A 22,014-nucleotide genomic window follows, 5' to 3' on the forward strand; every position below is an offset into this window, starting at 1 on the left:
GGAAAATTTGATAATTACCACCATCTATAGTAGGCAAAATTGGAATTACCACCTCAATTTTTTTTTTAAATTACCACCTAGTTTTTTCCAAAACTTTTTAAACTCCCACATGTTTGACGAATGACGTCATCATAGGGCCCAATTTCGCGTTTTCCCTCTCTCCTCCCTCGAATTCCCTTGTTTCCTAGCCTTCCTTCTCCTTTTTTTATTTTCAAATTCCCCTATCATTCCTGTTGTCTGTTATAGCGTATTATATACTAGATTAGGTCTCAAGCCATGCACGGTAATTTTCACTATTTATTATTAGTTTAACACTATATTTATTTATAATAATTATCAAATTGCAAAATAAGATAAAACTCGTAATTACAAAATCAAAAATAAAAATTATATTATATTATACTAAAGAAAATAATGGAAGTATTACATGCACGACTAATAAAATAATTATAGATTACGTCACAAAGTTATATGTAGGAAATATTATTGCATAGTATTAAATAAACTAATAATATTTTGTTGGATGTTTATAGTGGAATATATTAACCAACTAGTAAGAGAATATTACTAAATATTCTCTAAAAAGCTTCGCAAAAAAAAAATGGTGTGAAATTATTTAAAAAGGAGATGACATATGTCATTTCTTGTTTCACCTACATTATAATATATATGTGTTACAGTCAATATGATGCAAAATACTGTAACTTTTTTTTTTAATTTCATACTATAAATTAAATCAATAAGATTGTAATATATCAGAAGAAGAAAAAAAACCGCAAATAATATTAATCTTAGTAATAAGAATCTTCCATTCAAAAAAAAAAAGTAATAAGAATCTTTGTCAATCAATAAAATATAAAAGGAAAAATAAATTTAGAATATATTTATTTTCGAAAAATGGTTTTTGGAGGAAAAGAATGACACCGGGAAGTGACATGTGTCATTTCCGGTGTCTGTTTTAGTATTATGTTATTGATTATTGATTGATTATTGATAATTGATTATTGATTGATTGATTCAACATAAATTGATTTACAAATAGAAGAAATAAATGGGAGATCAAAATTACTCTTCCTCTTCACTACTAAGTAGTGATCCATAAACTCGAGAGGCGTTACTTAGAATATCTATTTCTCTTATTTTTGATTCTTCAATTAACTCCTTATCATTTTTATTTTTCAAAAAATGTTTCAGCTAACTTTTCCCCGTGCTTTCACAAGAACTCTACGAATCCCTTCAAGTTCAAACTGTGTATTTCCAGTCGTATTAGTTAGAGCATCACCAAATTCTTCACCTAAATTTACAATACGAGTTCATTCAAAAGTGATTAAAATCATTATTTGAGCTATCATTTTGATCTCATTCACATTATAATTTGAAAATCACTCCTAATTTGATTACGGCCAACCACTACCGTCTTGTTATAAATATCTAAATCTACATAATTTTCTTTCACCCCAATGCCTTTAGTTTCTGCAAACAACTTTTTAGTGGTTAAACTAAACTCCCACCAACACTTTTTAGCGTCTCTTACAGCTAACAAATACACATTCAATCTTTTAAATAGTAAAAATATGTGTTGGTCGTCCATTTTCATATAAGCCGGAAATTAGGCCCTCCTTCCCATTTATTTACTTGTAGTTTTCATAATTAGAAAGTGACAATCTCAATTTTGTAATATCTTCTTCTGAAGGCAATACAAGAATATGTCACTTCATTTTCGTAGGATGCTTAGTCATGTCACGGAGATTTTGAAAAAAAACACTGTAGGAGTATGTCGGAGCTGTAGAAAGGAAATGATCATCATCCTTATTGACCCTCTTATTTTCATTCCCACAATCAAACAAAGTTGGATGTAGATATTATTAATCACATATTATATAATAAATTAATGAATAAAGTAGCGTAATTTGTCAATGTATCGTAAGTTTTACGTAATTTGTTAATTTATAGATCTAGGGTTAGTTTAGGAGTAGTTTTAGAGAGAGAAAGTGAGGGATTTCAATGGTGGTTTGAGATATCAAAGATTCAATGGTGACAATTGTATTGAAGATCTTCTTAATCAATCAATGAGAATTTCTCTCTCTCTCTCTCTCTCTCTCTCTCTCTCTCTCTCTCTCTCTCTCTCTCTCTCTCTCTCTCTCCTCTTTATTTGCTTTGTTTAATTTCATATTGTTTGGATTGATTTTGATGTTTGATGCTTGATTAGTGTAGTTGTTCTTGATATTTTGTTGATTCTTGATTTCTATAGTTGTTTGTTGATTAGATGATGATGTTAGAGTAGTTGTAGGGCTAGGGATAGGGTGATTGATTATTAGGAGATAGCTCTTTGATTTCAATTGATAGCTCTTATCATTTGTCTTCACAACCTTAGATTATCATATTTGTCCCAAGTTGTTGCAATTTTCATGATTACTCATTGATCCCCATTCCCTAGTGCTTTATTTGTTCGGTTCTTCGTTTTGGTAGTTGGTTAGTGCTTACCTTTTATCCTTAGACTTCGACCTAGCTTAGGCATTGATTGACAGCACTTAAACATAACCGCTCCTAGTGGTTCGACCCTTGACTTACCTCTATACTTGTATTTTGGTTTGTTAAGTGATTATAAATTTGTTTGACTCTAGGGAAGATTAGATAACGACCTAGTATTTCCTCGTCAATTATTGATGTTGGTATCAATATAGAACTCAAGCATCGTATTGATTTGTCTGAAAGGAGTGATAAAAATAACATTATACTAAACAAATGACAATTATCATGGAAGAACGATCATTACTTGAACTGTCTTCTTTTACTCATCAGTTGAGTATGGTTTCGGGTCAAAACATGCGGAAAGCAAACTCAAATTGATGGAAACATACTGCTGCAGGAGTATTAATGTTCATTTCTGTGTATGACTCTGTAAAACCAATGGCTAGAGTTTCGGAAAATAACTTTACATCAACTTTGCTAAATTCTCACCATATTTTGTTAATATCTCTAACCGCAAGCAAATACACGTCTATGCGTTTATACAAAATTATTATCGTGTCTCCGTTGCGTAACATTGATACGAGAAAAAAAAAATTGTAATTGTCTCTTTGGTATGGATGCTTCTGCACCCCGCCTCTTTCAAGTTCAATGTATTTCTCGTCCTCTTACTTTTTTCTTTCCTCTCGCTTTATTTCTCACACCTTTAAGAATTGAGGTTCTTTCTTCTTGATCAGAATCTGATTCATTTTCAATATTTGTTGCATTTGACAAAACATTTACAAAAACTTTTTTCTACTAAAAGAAGTGTGGGATTCCTAATGTTTTCCTATTGGGAAGCTTAGATGTATTACAATATTGTGTTATAAAATCATGATGATCAGGAGCAAATGGTTCATCATCAACTGGTAAATTATCACCGATAGCCGTTATAGCTTGTCTCAAATTGACACAATCAAAAATAATATTTTGAAAAAAAATTAATATCCAATCAATATAAATAAATAAATATACAACTTATCTAGGGTTTGTTTGGCATCATTTTTCGTTTTCAGTTTCCTGTTTTTTTGAAAACTAAAAACCAAAAACAGGAAACAAGAAAAAGGTGTTTCCACTTTTCTGTTGTCAGTTTTCAAAATTATCATGATTTTAATAAGTCTAAATAATTTTTGATTCATTATGTGACAAATATAATGTACTTTTAAAAAACAAAAAACCAAAAAACAGAAAACCACAGCGATGCCAAACGAATCCCTAGTTTCTTGTTTTTATTTTTTGACATATTAGGAGACAGTTGATAGGATGCTAATATTATTATTTACTTCATATAAATTACAATAACTTCAATTTTTTTTTCTAAAAATAAAGTTACAAAAAGGAAAGTTGGCCAAATTTAAACTCATAATCCGTACTCCCTCCGTTTCATAATGTTAGTCCCATTTACCATTTTGGGCGTTTTAAAAAGATATACACATATTGAATATGTTTCATTTTTAACTTAACTTTTTTGGAATTAATTGGTTGTGGATTGATGACATAACTCTAAATAAGGAATTGAAATCTTTACCTTGAATTATGCAATTATACTTTATGTTTTCCCAAAAAAAAAAAAAAAAAAATCAAAAAACTTAAATAAGGTAAACTAATTATGAATTATTTTGTACTTTAATGTTAGATTCCAAATATTTACCTTTTCTTATTTTATGTGATTGATATGGGACTAACATTATGAAACGGAGGGAGTATTATTTATTAATTAAAAATAACATATCATATTAAAATGCACGCATGAGAAGTACAAAACTGCAAACACATATCAGATATTTTAAAAATTACTTTCTCTAAAAAAAATGTTTAGCTTCCTAAGAAAGTAAGAATCTTTGTTTCAAAAAAAAAAAAAAAGTAAGAATCTGACAATTTTACTCCCTCCGTCCCTAAATTACATTCCAACTTCTAGCATTTATTGATCACATAATAGAGAGAAGTAGGAATGTAATTTAGGGACGGAGGGAGTACTGTACTAGGTTAGTTCTCGTGCCATGCACGGATAAATTTCAATAACCAGTATTAAACTAACATTATAATTAGTTTTTTATAAACAAAAACATCTAAAAATATAGTGATATTTTTTTTATATATAATTAGATATAAACTGATGAGGGTTTCCAAAAAAAAAAAAAAAAGATATAAACTGATGTAGAAAATTATCAAAATTATGCTTAAAATATTTTTTTTATAGCCAATTTTTTTTTATAGCCAATTTTTTCTTTTTAAAAGTAATTGTATGGTATAAGAGAAGGAATTAATTTAGTATAAAATTTGTTACATTAATACAAATTTACTTAGCAATAAAATTAAAAAAAAAAACACAAAAAAGGACACACCATGAGATGATACGTGTCATTGCTGGTGTGTCTTTTAGTATATAGTTATTGATTGATACACAATTGCGAAGTACTATCTTATGAGAATTAAAAACTCATCACTTTGTATTTCGCCTACAATTGATACGCCATTTTGAGAAAGAGGAAGATTGAATGAATGGTCTCCATATACATTGATACTAATTGCCTATTCTGGTATGAAGAGAGACAAGGAGGAGAGAGAAAAAGAGTGGTATCCATTGACCACAGGTACGCCTTTGTTGTAGATGTGCTTACAAATGGAAGATTGAATGAATAAAGTAGTTCAGCGGAAACAAATCAAATGTAATAAACATTTTAACTAGCGGAGTATCATGGTATGAATTAACTATAATTTTGGGTGGTACCGCGTGGAAGAAAAAAATATATTTGGGTACCATATGGAAAAGCCAAAAGTTTGGTGGTAAAAAATAGAAAATCCCTTATTTTTAAGACTTGGACTATTTTAGAAATTAGACCAAATATAAATAAAACCATTTAATTTGCATGTATGTGTTGAAAGCTAATTATTTGCAACTGATGTAGAACTATCTATTTTAATCATCTAAAAGACTAAAACCATGACTCTCTTCTCTCTCCTCTCTTTTTAGGGTTTAATTTTATTGGTCGTTTAGGCCGAAAATAGTCTAATTTCTTCGGAAATTAGACTATTTCAGACCCTTCTTCTTTGATTTAATTCGCTTATTTGTTTTTTGTTTGGTTTTGCGTGCTTTGTTATATCTCCGTTTGTGAGCGTCTGTCCCACATTTCTACGATTTTGATTCTCATGTATAGATAAGAATTTTATTTTTAGGGTTTTAATAATAATTGAGAAGGTGATTTGGATTCATATGGGTTTAGGGTTCGTCATCAACTCTACAATCAAAACATCAGTGCAGATTGCGAAGGTCTCTACTTGGAAAGATTCAAAGACATCAAAGATCACTGCTCGCGTCAAGTTTGAAGTGGTGGAGTGTGAGCTATGCCCGATGTGCGAAATAGTTATGATTTTTTAATTGTTAAAGTTATGTTATTTTCCCTAGATATGTGGTTTACAAATCTTTATTATTATTGTAGATGCCGTATGACTATTTATTAATCTTAATATTCTTCTTACGGTAAAAAAAAAGGGTTTTTATACACTACGCCCCTAAGGTAGTCGAGTTTCTAAGGTGTACCCATGCTTTTTCAAGTTTCTAAGTTGTGCCCCTCAGCTCACTACCATTAATGAATGGTACCATCCTTGGGACTTTCACGCCACCCAAAGTTAACTATAAATTTAATAAAAAGATAATAAAAGGTAAGGAAATGATACGAGAAATAAATCTTAACCACAACAACCCTAATAACGAAAACTGAAGCCACGAAATCGCACTCTAAATTAACTTTTAAATAACTAATAAGGGTATATTTTAGTATTGATAAGAAGTTAAAGGGCACGGCTTAGAAACTTGAAAAAACATGGGCATACCTTAAAAACTCAACTAACTCAGGGGTATAGCTTAGAAAAACAAAAAAAAAAAAAAAAAAAACAAAAAATAAAAAACAAAAAAAAAAAGAAAAAGAAAAAGACTAAAACCATGATTTCATTTGCAAAACATTTCAATTCAAAATTTCAAATAGAATTCAAATTACCAAATATTAATTCGAATTAGATCAAATAAGAATTAAATTTTGATTAGATTGGATTCAACATTTAAAAACCAAAATATATTTTGAATTGGGTTGGATTCGACTTAAATCCAAACTACGGAATAAGAATGTAGTTGTGTAACTGTGTTGTCGCAATTTGGCTGATATAATGGATTTCGAAGCCATTCAAACATAATTTAACACATTGTAACAGAATAAAAAAAAAAGGAAATTTTGTCAGATAACACCTTTAAAGTGTGATTTGTTGTGAGAAAACACCTTATAATTTTTTTTTTGTGAAAACACACCTAATACCAAAAATTATTTGTAAATTAACACCTAAGGGTGGTTTCAGGCGTGTTGACTTGGTTTCACGACGTTGACCACCACGTGTGAGTCACGTGCGCCGATTTACCCCCCTCCTTTCTTATTTTTTACCCTCAATTTCTTTCTCCCTCCTCTCAATTACTTCTCTCTGTGTTGCTGCTCACATCACCATTAAAAGCTTTTGGATGTTGCTCGGCCATAGTAGTGCAAATTGAAGTTTAAATTCAGCCAAGGAATTGGGTAAGTGTCAAAATTTCTCTCTCCTCTCATTTATTACTCAATTTCTTTTTGAGTACTTGCCTAAATTTCTCTGTCCTTTCTTTGTGTCTGCCATGGGTAAAAAGGGAAGTCTCGACATTAGTGCTACCTCCATCTTATTGAACATTGCTAAGATTAATTGATCCCCAAATAAAAAACCCTAATTCCAATTTAAAACCCTAACTTATGATAATTCGCAAAATCAACAAAATTAATGGAATAAGTCTTTAATTAATGCTACTTACTTGCCTCGTAATTATGCCATTAAGTATATTTGCAGAAATTAGAGCTCAAATTTGGAGTTCACCTTCTTCAAAGGGGCAACAATGGAGTTTGGGTGGAAGAGCAGGGGTATAATTGAGGAAGAAATTGAGAGGAGAGAGAAAATGAAGTTAGATGGAAAGAAAGGGTAAAAAATTAGAAGAGAGGGGGGTAAGTCGGTGCACGTGACTCCCACGTGGTAGTCAACACTGTAAAACCAAGTCAACACGTCGGAACTCGCCTTATGGTGTTATTTGACAAATAATTTCTGATATTAGGTGTGTTTTCACAAAAATAAAAAAAAAAAAAATTATGAGGTGTTTTCTCACAACAAAACACACTTAAAAGGTGTTATCTGACAAAATTTCCAATAAAAAAGCAAGTTTTCAGTTGATTTGATTGAAATAACCCTAATTTGCATGAGAAAAGCCCTAAAATTCTAGAAAATCAAACAAATTCTTCGATTAAAGAAAGACAGAAGAAGACCAACATTGTTATCCTAAAAGAGGGAATATGAGTAGAATCACATAGAAGAGACATTACAAAAATAAGTAGTGGAGGTTATAAACATTTTTTTTTTTTTTTTAAAAAAAAAATCATGTGGAATTGAGATTACTTAAGTCAAATTATAATAAGTCTTTATGAGGTAGGTGAAGACTGGGGCTCGTGTTCTGTTTTTTTTTTTTTTTTTTTTTTTTTTTAAGTGTTCCTTTTTTGAAAAAATAATTAAAAAGTGGATTGCATTCAAGTAGCTTTTTTATTTAGAAGTGGGGTATAATAAATTTCTATAAATTAAATACTTCCCTACCTTTTAAAAAATTCAAAAGAACTCTTATGAATAGTGTGATGACTTTTTTACCCCTCAAAATATTTATTTACCCATTTATGCGTGCCGTAATAACTTTTTTACCGCTCACAATGTTTATTTACCCATATACCCATTTATGTCCTATTAAAGAACTCTAATGAATAGTGTGATGACTTTGTTACCCCTCAAAATGTTTACTTACCCATATACCCGTTTATATCATAATAACTTTTTTGCCGCTCAAAATGTTTATTTACCCATATACCCATTTATGTCCCATTAACTCTTATGCTTCCTGTATTTGTTTCTCTTCTTTAGTCTTCCTTCCCTTCCAACTTCCAACCTTTTCCTCTCTTTTAAACCCCCCTTTCTCTCTCCTTCCTCCTTTACTTCCCTACTCTCTTTCTCTCCTCCATTGAAGCAAAGGAGTCCTCCATTAAACGAGCTAAGCCATATGAAGAAGAGAAAGAGGAGGAGATTGTTGAATTTGATGTCAAGTTAGAAAGCAAAACTATTTAACCTGATAGGTTGATAATAATCCTCCTCGAGGGATAGGGGAATAGGTTGAATATAATTCACTTTGTTACTATTTTCTTAAAAAAAAACACACACACACACACACAAACCCTCCGAAATCACTTCCTCTGTGTTTTACTTACCTCATCACCTAATTAGACATTTTCCTTTCTTTCTTCGTTTACTTTTAGTGCAACATTTTAACTTTCACGCTAGTCTATGCATAATTTTAATCTCTCATATCTCTGATAATAGACATGTAAAAAAATCTAAAGATAAAATATTTAAAGAATATATATAAATTAAGATGAATGTAATAAGATCTCACATGACTATTTTGCCCAAAAAAAAAAAAAGTCAACAAAAAGAAAGATCAATTATAAAAATGTGAATAGTGTGTATATATTTTCAAGTGTTGCAACTAAAAGTGACAGGGGATGTATATTATAACTCACAACAAAAGCCATATTGCAACACAAAAAGCTTATAACTAAAATGTAAATAATGTATACAATATATATTTTCAAGTGTTATTCTTAGGATGTATATGCGTTCAAAAGCCTAAAAATTTCTTTTTTTAGGGTGAGTCTCATCACACAAATTGACTCGCCGTATTTGCATGATTTAGTAAGTGGAAAAGTCAAATAAACGAACAAAATCATGTCTTGATGATTCAAAGATATCAGAGAAAATCATTCCATGGTAAGTAATCATCTGCATCCTGTGAACCTATCCAGCCTTCATGTACTGTTATTTCAACTTTTAAGTTTGGTATGTTAAAAGGGATAAAAGAAATCAATTAGTAACAAAATAAATCCTCTGGGAACAGAAAATAAGCCGAAACAGTATACAGCAGGCCAAATGAGGCTGAAAACTCTCTCCTCTTGGATTAAATTTTGTATACACACAAGGGCAAAGCCATCTGCAGGGTTTGAGACAATATACCCCTGATCTTTGGAAACCCGAGCTTACATCCAACTGTGCCCAAGAGGTGCAATTCGGAGAAGAGGCACATAAGCAAGAATTTGGCCCAAAACTTTTGAAGATTCATAAATACGATCCCAGACCGCGTAATTTCTCTTGGAACATCAAGAATTTGTCTTCAAATTAACTATACGATTGTGATCCTCTAATCTCTCTATCCATCTTCATTCTCTTTGCACTCTGCATTTCTGAAATACTACTAACCCGTTGCTGGACCGACATGTCATGCTGATACATACAATTTGCTCCATTTCTACAACCCTTTGGAGTATTGACATACACACAAGGCTTCATGCTTTTATGTTTGGCATCTCTTGGTTTGGAATTATCTACATCTTGATCTACACCTGGATGATGGATGGGATGCGTTGAATATTGTGGTTGAGGGTCAGTTTGTCTTTCCCCTCCATGTTGCTGAATCAAGTTCTTATAGTAGTTGAGGTCCTTCACTTGAGAGGAAGAACCAGATTGTACAGGGGAAGCTTGGAGGGCGACTCCAGGCAGCGGTGGGACTGAATGCTGATGGGCCATAGGTCCTGTGCCATTTGTATACGGGTACATCAACCCATTTGACATCATTGCAGACGAGGATGGTCCTGTTTCCATATTGTTATATTGAGGAGCTGGAGGTGGTGGTGTATCCATCCTGTAGATGGGAGCTCCAGGAGATAAGGGCCTAGAAATAGTATGTGGGCCTTCCATTGGCTTTGGCAAAACAGATTGAAGTCCCGTGCCTGGACCTTGATGCCTAACTAACTGTTCTAAAATAGTCGGATTACTGAGAATTTTTACAAGCAGGTTGTGGTCAATCTGCTCATTGCTATTCGCAACAGCAGTAAGAGCAGCTTTTAATGCATCGTCTTGACCAGAAGTTGCTACTCCAGCAGCCAATGTCCCACTGTTGATATTATGGGAAACACCTTGAGATGAAGACGTTCCTTGGGCCGCCAACAGGTATGAGCTAGTAGTAGCACAAGCAGAAGCAACAGAATCAGAAGAGGGATCTGACAGATCTTCTTCTTCAATAGGAGTAATGGGAACTGAAGGCAATGTTTGGTCATCCTGTCCAGCACACTCTATATCTGGCGCAGAAGCAGGGCTGCAAAAAATAACAAATGACATGGATTAGTAGGCAATACATAAGACCTAAGGCAAAGAGCTGAACAATGTTTTTAGGTATAGAATCAAACTTTGGAGGAATTGCAGATTGGCGTGGATAATACGCTTCAAGCACTCTTAATTCTCTTTGACTTTGGATCTCCACCTCTTTACTTTCCTCCCCACTTACTACTTGCCACTCAACCCCCAAAGTAAACTGCAAAACTCCAATACAAAATAAAATTAGCTTCTGTGTTACATTGCCAAATTGGGAAGCATAGAAGGCATCATGGACATGGTGGATGGCACAGCATGCAAATCCCCGACCAAATAAAATGAAAGCTAAAAGAAAGGAGGACAGACAGATAATTAATTATCAAAACAAATGCATAAGGAGATACGGTCACTGGCTACATTAAAGATGAAGCTGCAAGCAAATCATAGAAAAGTATTCCAAGACAAATAGCCACTTACTTTTGGAGGGGACCGCCATTTGACAACAGGAATCTGGGCTAATCTGTTCTTCAATTGATGAGCAGGATTGAAACCTTCAAATCCAGGTGGAAGGTTGTCGTCTGCCACTAATCCATTTACAGGCAAGCCTGATACGATTTTCTTTACTTGAAGGTGATCTTGTGCACCTGCCCCAACTTGTGAGGGAGATTCTTCCGAGAGAAACAGTCTAACCTGTTCAAATCAAAACATCATACCTATGTTAATCATTCTTGTCATTCCTCACCAAATCCTCGTCATATTCATAAACTAATGTAACAGAAGATAAAGTAGGAACTATCATTACAATAAAACATTGTATCTTGCTTTAGCAGATGCTAAGTTACAAAATGAGTGGCTCACAAATCATGATTCATGCTCCCCTTAATTAGTCGTAACCTCAAATCACGTCTAAGAGAGCTCAATGACTCATAATGCAAAATAAAGAAAGCACCATAACATTCAATAGTCTACACTGCAATAATTCAAGCTATATAAATGTGCATGACATAGTTATTTGGGTCCATTCAGCAGCTCTCCCAACTCCCATTCCCTTCTCAGTATGCATTGACCAAATACCACATCACTAACGCTGAAGATGAGTACTAGATGTCTCACAGCCAATTACAGCTTGCTTGGATAACTTTTTAAAAGGAAAAAGAAGGGAGGTGAAGAAGTAGAAGGGGAGGGGAGGGAAGAAGAAGATAAATGCTATCATTTGATAGCAAAAAAGAAGATGAGAGAAGGTAGGGGAACTATTAAAAGAAAACCAAAAAAGGAGAGAAAGGTATAGTATCAACATCTCTTAATCCATATCATCAAAACAGAAGCCAAAAATATTAAAACAGAAAATCTACCATAAAAGGCAGATTGCAACTAATAATATTCTGGTGTCTCATCTGTCGACAAAACTGAAATCATAACTTAGTTGAATTGATACAAGATGATAGGTTCCGATCAAACATACTGATAGAAATGCACGCAGTTGTAGCAGATCATAAACTTTTTATCAGATAAAAAAAAACAGCCCGACCAAAAAAAAAAAAAAAAAAAAGAGAGAAGCAAGCGAGTGAGTCATTAAGGTGAAGAAAGAAGTAACCATTTTGAGTTATTAGGGGGTTTTTCCGTCTACAAGAGAAAGGGGAGGGGAAGAGGAGAGAGCATTAGGTCATAGCTGGCTGGGTGTGACTAGTAAGGATACTTTGGTCTTTTTACTTCTATTGAGGATTACTTGGTATATACTTCCTCCGTTTCTTTATAGTTGCAACAGTTCCCTAAAATTGGAATGTCATAGTAGTTCCAACTCCGCCAGTGGGTTCCCCGCTGCCAGTCCCAAGCCTGGATAAAGGAGGAGGGTTACGGTAGGCCAGTGACAGCCAGTATAAAACTTCGTCACATCCAATGACATGAGCCAAACAGATATTTTCGTGGGGGCGTTCCCTACTCAGCGACGCGCTGCACTTCCTAGACCCGGGTGTAGTGATAAGTATGCAAGGGTTGCTAGGTCGTCGCCCAGAAGCGACGCGCCACATTGCCCGAGTGTGGTGTCAAATGAGCAAGGGCGTGCCATTGGGGCGTTCCCTACTGAGCGACGCGCTGCACTTCCCAGACCCGGGTGCAGTGATAAGTATGCAAGGGTTGCTAGGTCGTCGCCCAGAAGCGACGCGCCACATTGCCCGAGTGTGGTGTCAAATGAGCAAGGGCCTGGAGTTGGGACCAGGAGGGAGCGTGGGAGAAAGGAATTTAGTTTGCGGATTGGTTCTTGGAATGTGGGGTCTCTTACGGGAAAATCAGCAGAAGTGGTAGAAGTAATGAAGAGACGACGCGTGAACATCATGTGCCTCCAAGAGACAAGATGGACAGGAGAAGGAGTTCGAGGCTTGGTTTTGGGGTATAAGGTATGGTATGTTGGGCAAGAAACGAGCCACAGGACAAGGAATGGTGGAGCTAGGAACGGAGTTGGTGTGGTTCTCGATGAGAGGTTGGCAAAAGAGGTGATCGAGGTCTATCGGAAGAACGATAGGTTGATAAGGCTGAAGTTGCTATGTGGCAAGGAGATTGTGAATGTTATCAGTGCTTATGCTCCCCAAGTGGGTTTAGATGCGGAAGAGAAACGACAATTTTGGGAGGATCTAGACGAGGTGGTACAGGGTGTCCACCACTCAGAGAAGTTATATATTGGAGGGGATCTAAATGGGCACGTTGGGGCGAGCCGAGAGGGCTATGGGAGTGTCCATGGAGGCTTTGGGTATGGGCAGAGGGACGCCGGTGGTGAAGCTATTATGGATTTTGCCCAATCATATGATTTAATTTTGGCTAATACTTGGTTTAAGAAGAGGGATTCACACTTGATAACTTTTCGGAGTGGAGCAAATGCAACTCAAATAGACTTCCTGCTCACAAGAAGCATAGATAGACAAAGTTGCCTAAACTGTAAGGTTATCCCAGGGGAAAGTGTGGTCACCCAACACCGGCTATTGGTAATGACTATTCGTCTGAAAGAGAAGGCGAAGAAAAAAGTTAGACAAGAAGAACCGAGGATAAGATGGTGGACCCTAAGGGATGCAAAGGCTAAGGTTTTTACAGAAAAGGTAATTGAAGAAGCGGATTGGGATGGAGAGGTGGATCCGGACATGACTTGGTTACGAATGAAGAACTGTTTCCTAAGAGTGGCCAAAGAGGTCTTAGGGGAAGTAAGGGGAAGAACTTCGATACAGAGAGATACTTCGTGGTGGAATGAAGAGGTGAAAGCAGTAATTAAGCAAAAAAGGGAATGCTATCAAGCCTTAGGAAAATGTAGGAGTGATGAAACCTTTGCAGCGTATAAGGAGGCTAAGAGTAAGGCAAAGGCAGCTGTTCGTCAAGCGAAAGAAAAGGCATATCAGGAGGTTTATGAAAAACTTGATTCCAAGGAGGGAGAAAGGATCATTTATAAGATGGCAAAGAGAAGACAAGAGGCAAGGAAGGATATTGGCATGGTGAAGTGTGTCAAAGATAAGAACCAAATGGTCCTAGTGCAAGAGGAGGACATCAAGGACAGGTGGAAGGGGTACTTCGATGAATTATTTAATGGAAGTAATGGAGTTGTGATAGGAGATACCTCTGTGAGTGATGAAGAAATCAACATGGAGTATGTGCGAAGGATTAGGAGAGTAGAGGTGGAGATTGCACTGAGGAAGTTGAAACCTAAGAAGGCGGTTGGCCCTGATGGGGTACCGATAGAGGTGTGGAGGTGTTTGGGTAAGATTGGTATTGATTGGTTAACAAACCTTTTCAACAAGATATGGACGGCTACAAGGATCCCACAAGATTGGAGGAAGAGCACCTTGGTCCCGGTTTATAAAAACAAAGGAGACGCTCAAGATTGTTCTAACTACCGAGGAATTAAGCTTATGAGCCACACTATGAAGCTGTGGGAAAGGGTGATTGAACAAAGGTTGAGGGCATACACAAGCATTTCAGATAACCAATTTGGTTTTATGTCTGGGAGATCTACTATGGAGGCAATCCATTTGATAAGACAAATGATGGAGTTTTATAGGGTAAAGAAGAAAGATCTTCATATGGTCTTTATTGATTTAGAGAAGGCATATGACAAGGTGCCAAGAGAGATACTTTGGTGGGCAATGTTGAAGAAAGGTATCCCACGAAGGTATGTAGACCTAGTTAAGGATATGTATCGGGATGTGTCAACAAATGTGAGAACATGCGGAGGGTTGACAAAAGATTTCCCTATTACAATCGGATTGCATCAAGGGTCTGCATTAAGCCCTTTTCTTTTTGCAACGGTTCTAGATGAATTAACTAGACCATTTCAAGATGAGGTTCCATGGTGTATGTTGTTCGCGGATGATATCGTTTTGGTGGATGAGACTAAGGACGGGGTTAATGTTAAGTTGGAGCAATGGAGGCAAAGGTTGGAATCTAGAGGGTTTAAGCTAAGTCGGAGTAAGACTGAATATTTGGTATGTCGTTTTGGCACTCAGAGGGGGACAAGCAATGAAGTGGTGAGTTTGGATGGAAAGGATTTGACCATGAGTGAATGTTTTAAGTATCTTGGGTCGATCATCCAGAAGAATGGTGACATTGATCAAGACGTAACCCACAGAATTAAGTCAGGGTGGCTTAAATGGAGAGCGGCCACGGGAGTGTTATGCGACCGCAGCATTCCCCTACAGTTGAAGGGAAAATTCTACAGGACTGCCATAAGACCAGTGTTGCTCTATGGTACAGAATGTTGGGCTTCTAAGAAAGAGCATATTAAAAAGATGGAGGTTACGGAAATGCGCATGTTAAGGTGGATGTGTGGAAACACTTTAAGAGATAGAATCAGAAATGAGGTTATTCGCAAGAAAGTAGGTGTGGCAGACATTGCAGATAAATTAAGGGAAAATCGTCTGCGTTGGTTTGGACATGTAAGACGGAGACCCGTGGGTGCACCGGTGCGAAGAGTGGAAGAGTGGGATCATGGAGGGATTAAACGAGGAAGAGGGAGACCAAAAATGACTTGGTTGGAAGGAGTGAGGAAGGATATGAAGTGCATGGATTTACGTGAGGATGAAGTTTTGGATCGTAAGGGATGGAGGAGAAAGATTTATGTTGATGACTACACGGAATAATCATATTTGGTTCATGTTAGCCGACCCCACTTTTGGGATTAAGGCTTTGATTGATTGATTGATTGACCTTTATTTAAAGCACATGGTCCACTTGATTATGCTCTTAACAACCTATTAATCCCATTTTAAGTGTATTATATCATGTGAGGTCCACTTTTCTTAAAACGTGATAAAGTGTGTGTTGCAACTATAAGGAAACGGAGGAAGTACTATTTTCCTTCCAAATCCCTCCAATTTGAAAAACTGATTTGTTAAAGAATGAAGAGTCATAAGTCTCTGCTTAAGTCCTAATCCCTCCCATCCATGTCATCCACCTCCTCATTTGCTAACCCAACAAAGAAAAATTCATCTCACTTTCCCGTCCCTCCAAATTGCCCTGTCCAAACATAATGCTAATGTGTATACTGCATGTAGGCAACGTCTTCTCAGAGTTCTCACTTCTTCAACAGCAAACGACTAAAATGCGCTTTTGTAATAAGCTGGGATAATATGAATCTACAAATTATAAATACCAAAATCTAGCAACAAAGATAAGATTTTGTCACACCACATCAGTGGTAAATGGAGAATCTCCATCTTAGGTGTAAGGATTGGCAATTCACTTTGAGGCGGTGCAAAAAAGGGTGCAAGGTGCAATAATTACAATATCCTTAATTTATATTGGTTTCTTCCATATTTTTCCAATCACACATGATAATATTCAAGTTAACTTAATTTCTTTTTTCTTTTTTTTTTTATTGGTAACATCTACTTTAAAAGTTAAAATCATAAAAAGTTAACATCCGGAAACTATACATCGAGACAAATCAAATAAGATCTTACATGACTATATTTTTTTTTTTTTCCTGAAGTATAAATGACAAAAGGTGGTCAAAGGGTAGATATTTCAGAATTTGTAGACTAGGGTTAATATTTACTAAAAAGATGTCAAAATTAAGAAAACAAAGGAACTTATTATGATCATATTCATAACCGACATCATTAAGCAGTATCAAAATGCCCAAAATCAATCAGTTTGAATGAATATAAAGGACAATGAACGACCAAGTCACCAAGACAACAATTACATGCTTGTTTTGTCAATGGCAGGAAGCGTGTTAAGATATATGAATAGGATAGGTCATCCTTTTGCAGCTTCTCTTTGAGATATATGTGGCTGCCTTATTAATACTTGAATAGGACTAGTAAAACAAATGAAAATATTGACTAAAGGTTTTAAGGCTTTCACAATACTACTGTTCAAAAAAATAAAAGGTTAAGACTATTACTAATCTTTTTCAGTCTAGGAATTCAAAAAAAAAGTTAAGCCCAAGGGTAAGAACATATAAAAACCTAACAAGAATGAAAGTGAAGCAATTGCAAGAAAGAAAAAAAAAAATAGCAGATGCAAATTAGAGGAAGAAATAGAATAGGGAAGGGGCCATATCTCGAGATTAAAAGAAGAACTACAACAAAGGAGGTGGCACTGAAATTTACATACACATTTGTATCCATCCAATTTATTTATAATTATGGATTGATTCAATTCAATAAGTTTTGCAGGATAAATTGATTTGCATAACATTTGCATAACATAATTGATGGGAAAATGTTATAATTATAACATAATTACATCAATAGAAAGGGAAAAAATGCAATCAATACATGTGTAAATAGGAAAAAATTAAGGGTTGTTCACATTTACTGAACTAAGCTGAGCTGAATTGAACTGATTGAAGCTGAACTAAACAGAATTGAAATTAAGCTGAAGTGAGCAGGCCCTAAGAAGGCAGATGAAGGAATATCTCGAGGAAGTGTAGCTGATGTTCATATTTTAGTTTAAAACAACCCTTTATATACACTTCCTTCATTTCTTTTTACTTGCAACTACTTAGCTTTGATGGTTTATATTTAATGAAAAAGGTAGTTATGTGGGATCTTGTAAGATTTGCCTCTACTTATAATTTCATAATTTCAAATCTTATAATTATTACTCAATTGATATTTAAAGATATTAGTAAATGAAATAATGCATTGGCAAACATGAAATAAAAAGTGCTACAAGTAAACAGATAAATTATTTTATTCCCAAAGGTGTAGTTACATACTGCTATCAACACATTTGTGAAACCAAAATAACTCTTAAAACAACCATAACTTTCACTTTCATTACTTATGCTCCTATTACCTTTATTGGCTTTAAATATTAAATGCCCATCAAAACTAATCACCAAAAAATTAAAATATAAGAAGATCAAGAGGCATCAAGCTTGTTCATCCTCTGTTGTAAAGGAATAGAATCATACTCTGAAGATGTATCTAACAAACGTAAGGAAATAGTTAAAATGAAAATATTCTCCAATATAAGTACATCTCAATTTTTCTCAAACCATCATAAAATCCTATAGCAACCATATCTTTGATAGGTGACAAGAAAAGAGCATATAAAGCAGAAATTAGATATGTAAGATATCTACAGGCAGCATTACTTTTTGGTGAAGTTTCAACAAATATTCATGTAAACTCAGGAACATAAGCCGTGCGTTACAAGGTTACATCTGAGTATGAAATATATGCACTATGATATGCAGGCAAGTATTTTAGAAATACTGATTTACTGTGACCAGCACCATCACTTATAGAACCTAAAAATTAGCATAACTATGGCATAATAAAGGCCTAAAAGCATGGCCTGCAATATTCAGAGAATATGACTTTAGCTCTTCTCCTTGCACGGTTACACTAAGCAATCACACAGAGGATGCTCAGTATAAGAAAGGCTAATTGAAACATAATTTTCATCACCCTATATCTTGAGCCTACACAACAAAGCCCATTAGAGATACGACTAGATTCAAGCAATCATCTATCATACTATAGCTAGGAACGTAAAAATAATCACCTTAACACTAAAAATTTACAGATAAAATTGGAAGTGACAACTAAAAAACTGAAACAAAATACAAAAAGCAAACCCAATAAAACACAACAAAACAATTTATTCTCATTATTAGGCATTGCCAACAATCAGGGTATGAATTCGGATAGCAAAGCGTTACACCCTGCCCAAAAGAGAAATCAACTAGTACATGATGACAAAAATCAAACGTCGAAATAATTACACAAGTCACTAACTTCGGGTACAAGCTTTTTTTTCCTTCCTTTTTTTTTTACCTACATCAGCACCAATGAATTTCGAAAATCCATCATGAATCAGTTTATGACAATATTTAGCCAATGCAAATTTTGTCATAAACTGAAAAGCCTCATATATTCTGCAAAAGGCAATCTTGCATACTCTGAAATCTTCTCTAATACACATTATATAGGTAGTCTATCAACAGTCAAACATCAGCATAAACACAAGCTACAGGAAAATCAAAATTACAATCAACAGGACTCAACAAAAAGAACTATTCAGGTCTGGAAAACATGCAATGCCACATTATCTAGCAATCCCATGCAACATATAAAACCACTTATACGAAATTTACATGCATATGTATCAACATTTGTAACCAAATTCAACTTCTATTAACAAACTCAAACTTTGCGTAAGCCATTTTAGCAAACTTAGCAAAGTAAATGTAACTTCTCATAAACCATTGGAGTCCAAGATAGTCTTTAATTCAGTTTTAATTCAGTGAAAAGGTTCACTAACACAGCATAATCCATCTATACAACAGATAAATCAAAGATTGTATCTTTCTTATTTTCAAATCATTAATTAATTCGCAAGATAATTCAAAGATTGAGTATTACTTTCAGAATAGTTAAGGATAAATTAAACCCAGAAATGTATTTCATATATTTCTTTGTTTCTTTGAGACTTTGAGTTAATCCCCATTTACACATACTCCTTTAACTCAAAAGATTCCCAATTACCCAGAAATTTCACTTTACTTCAAATGAATTAAAAGAGCTATTTTATTTCTGTTCAATTGAATTAGTTTTTTGGGTGTCCAAAATAATCAATTTCACAGATTTGATGGGAAAATTTTGAAATTTTCATCTGGGCATAGAATAAATTTCGATTAATGTTAAATACCTGACAAAGATTCCCATCAGAAGCCCAAGAAACCCTTTTTGATTTTTGCGATCCTTGCATACTAAAATTAACTGAAACCTAAATCTGAAAAATATAAATTTGAGTAAAAACGAGGAACTAAATCTGGAATTTGAAAGAATAAAAGACAACCATTGAATTGATTTACCTAAAAACAGTGAGTTCTGGAATTCGATTTTCTGGAAAAAAAAATACAGTTTTATAAATAAACACGAAAATCCTCAAGTCGGAGGAAGGAAAAAGGACGAATGATGCCCTTTCGGGTTTTAGATGGAGAGAAAAAGACCCAATTCTTAAATAGAGATTACTTGACAATTTATGACTACTTATATAAATTTGTTACAATTTATCAAATATTAAAAAAAAATTATATATTTATCATCTTCTTCAAATTCAATATCAAAAAATATCGATTCTAGTTTTCAAACTTGTGCATTGTCATTAAAAAAGTGAAAAGAAAATGAAGATCGTTATTGATGTTCTCAAGTTTTGATAACTTAGGGTTTGTAATCTTATAATACGTCTTATTTTTTATAATCATCTATTAATAGTTTATCTCGATTATATAAGAGCAATGTTAGGTAATGGTGTCCAATTGTCCACATGAAAAGATGAAATTGTCTATTTCCTCCTTTGATTATCTATACTAATATATTAAAAGGCGTTTCTAATAACATCCACGTGTCACATAAACTCCCCTCACTACGCCACGTCACCCATGTAACTACTCATAATGCCATGTGGCTCTCCCTTCCATTTGTTTTCATTACATGTCATGTACTTATAATAATAATAATAAAAAAAATGTTCACCACAAGATTGAATTCACAACCTCTAATTCAAGAACTAAGTGTCTTACCACCAAGGTATGTGATTTTTGATGTAATCTTTTGAATACAAAATATTAATATGTAGGAAATGACAATATGAACAACAAATTTAATTACAAGAAAATTGAATCATAAACTACAACATATATATATATATATATATATATATATATATATATATATATATATATATATATATATATATGATCAGTTCCATGTAATAATCTGGGGCATCGCCCGGGCCCAAAATTAATAATATAAAATAAGCACATAGTAATTAAATAAATAAAATCTAATATATCCTATATCATATTTATAAAGTGAAAGGAGGAAATAAGTTAATATAATCATTTAGTAAGGTATTAGTGAATATGTGAAGTTTATCATGGTTTTAAGTCCCTCGTGCTAGGGTTTGTCGTTTTTTCCTCCGTTTTCCTTTGTATCTGTGCCAATTTTTGCTCGTTTTTCCTTGTTTCTGAGTTAATTTCCTTGTGAGTTTGCCTTTTATCTGTTTGTGTATGTGTGATGGATGATGATTTAGTCAAAGAGTGGGAGAAATTTTCTCTCATTAAGGAAGAGAGTGCAATAATTAGAGGATCGAATGATTCTGATGATGGTGTTGGATTGAATGAACAACTGAACCCTGCGCTAGTGGGGAAACTCTTGACTGGGAAGACTTTTAGTGCTGAGGCCATGAAACGCACGTTAAATTTTGTATGGCGTCTCCAAGATAACATTGTTATCAATTTAGTGGGTACAAACATCTTTGTGTTCCAGTTTTTCAAAGAGGAGGATAGGAAGCGAATAATTGAAGGAAGTCCATGGTTTTTTGATGGTAAACTGCTACTCTCTCCGTTTTTTTTATATGCATCACTTCCCTTTTATGGGTGTTTTTTTTAAATGCATCACTTCCTTATTTGAAAACTGTATACTATATTTTATCAATTCTCTCTCTTACTTTAAACCCCACTTAAATTATTTTATCATTTTTCTCTCCTCTATGGTCCCCACTTATATATAATAAAAATATCTACTCTCCCTCACATTCTTTCTCTTTCATGGTCCCCATCTTACTTATACTATAATAAATTATTTATCCACTCACAATATTATATTATCCTCATAAAACTCCGTGCATCACCAAGTGATGCATATAAAAAAAACGGAGGGAGTATTATTGAAGGAAATCCAAGGAGGTGAGCAACCTTCTGAGGTGTGTTTTGATTATTCTCCAATGTGGATTCGACTATTTGATGTGCCTTTTAATAAAAGA

The 22,014-nt window shown here is 34.3% G+C and overlaps 1 protein-coding gene across 1 annotated transcript; it reads right to left on the reverse strand.

Moving 5' to 3' along the window:
- Nucleotides 1-9,218: 9,218 nt before the first annotated feature.
- On the reverse strand, nucleotides 9,219-20,191 carry LOC145613468 (zinc finger CCCH domain-containing protein 6-like). The gene is made up of 5 exons (XM_081668577.1): nucleotides 20,060-20,191; nucleotides 19,894-19,977; nucleotides 11,230-11,442; nucleotides 10,848-10,972; nucleotides 9,219-10,756 (listed from the first exon to the last, which is right to left on the reverse strand). The coding sequence occupies exons 2-5, from the start codon at nucleotides 19,951-19,953 to the stop codon at nucleotides 9,781-9,783; spliced, it is 1,374 nt and encodes a 457-aa protein (XP_081524703.1). The 5' UTR covers nucleotides 19,954-19,977; nucleotides 20,060-20,191; the 3' UTR covers nucleotides 9,219-9,780.
- Nucleotides 20,192-22,014: the final 1,823 nt, after the last annotated feature.

Source organism: Chenopodium album, chromosome 25 (assembly GCF_948465745.1).
Source record: "Chenopodium album chromosome 25, dcCheAlbu1.1, whole genome shotgun sequence".
Lineage (NCBI taxonomy): Eukaryota > Viridiplantae > Streptophyta > Magnoliopsida > Caryophyllales > Amaranthaceae > Chenopodium > Chenopodium album.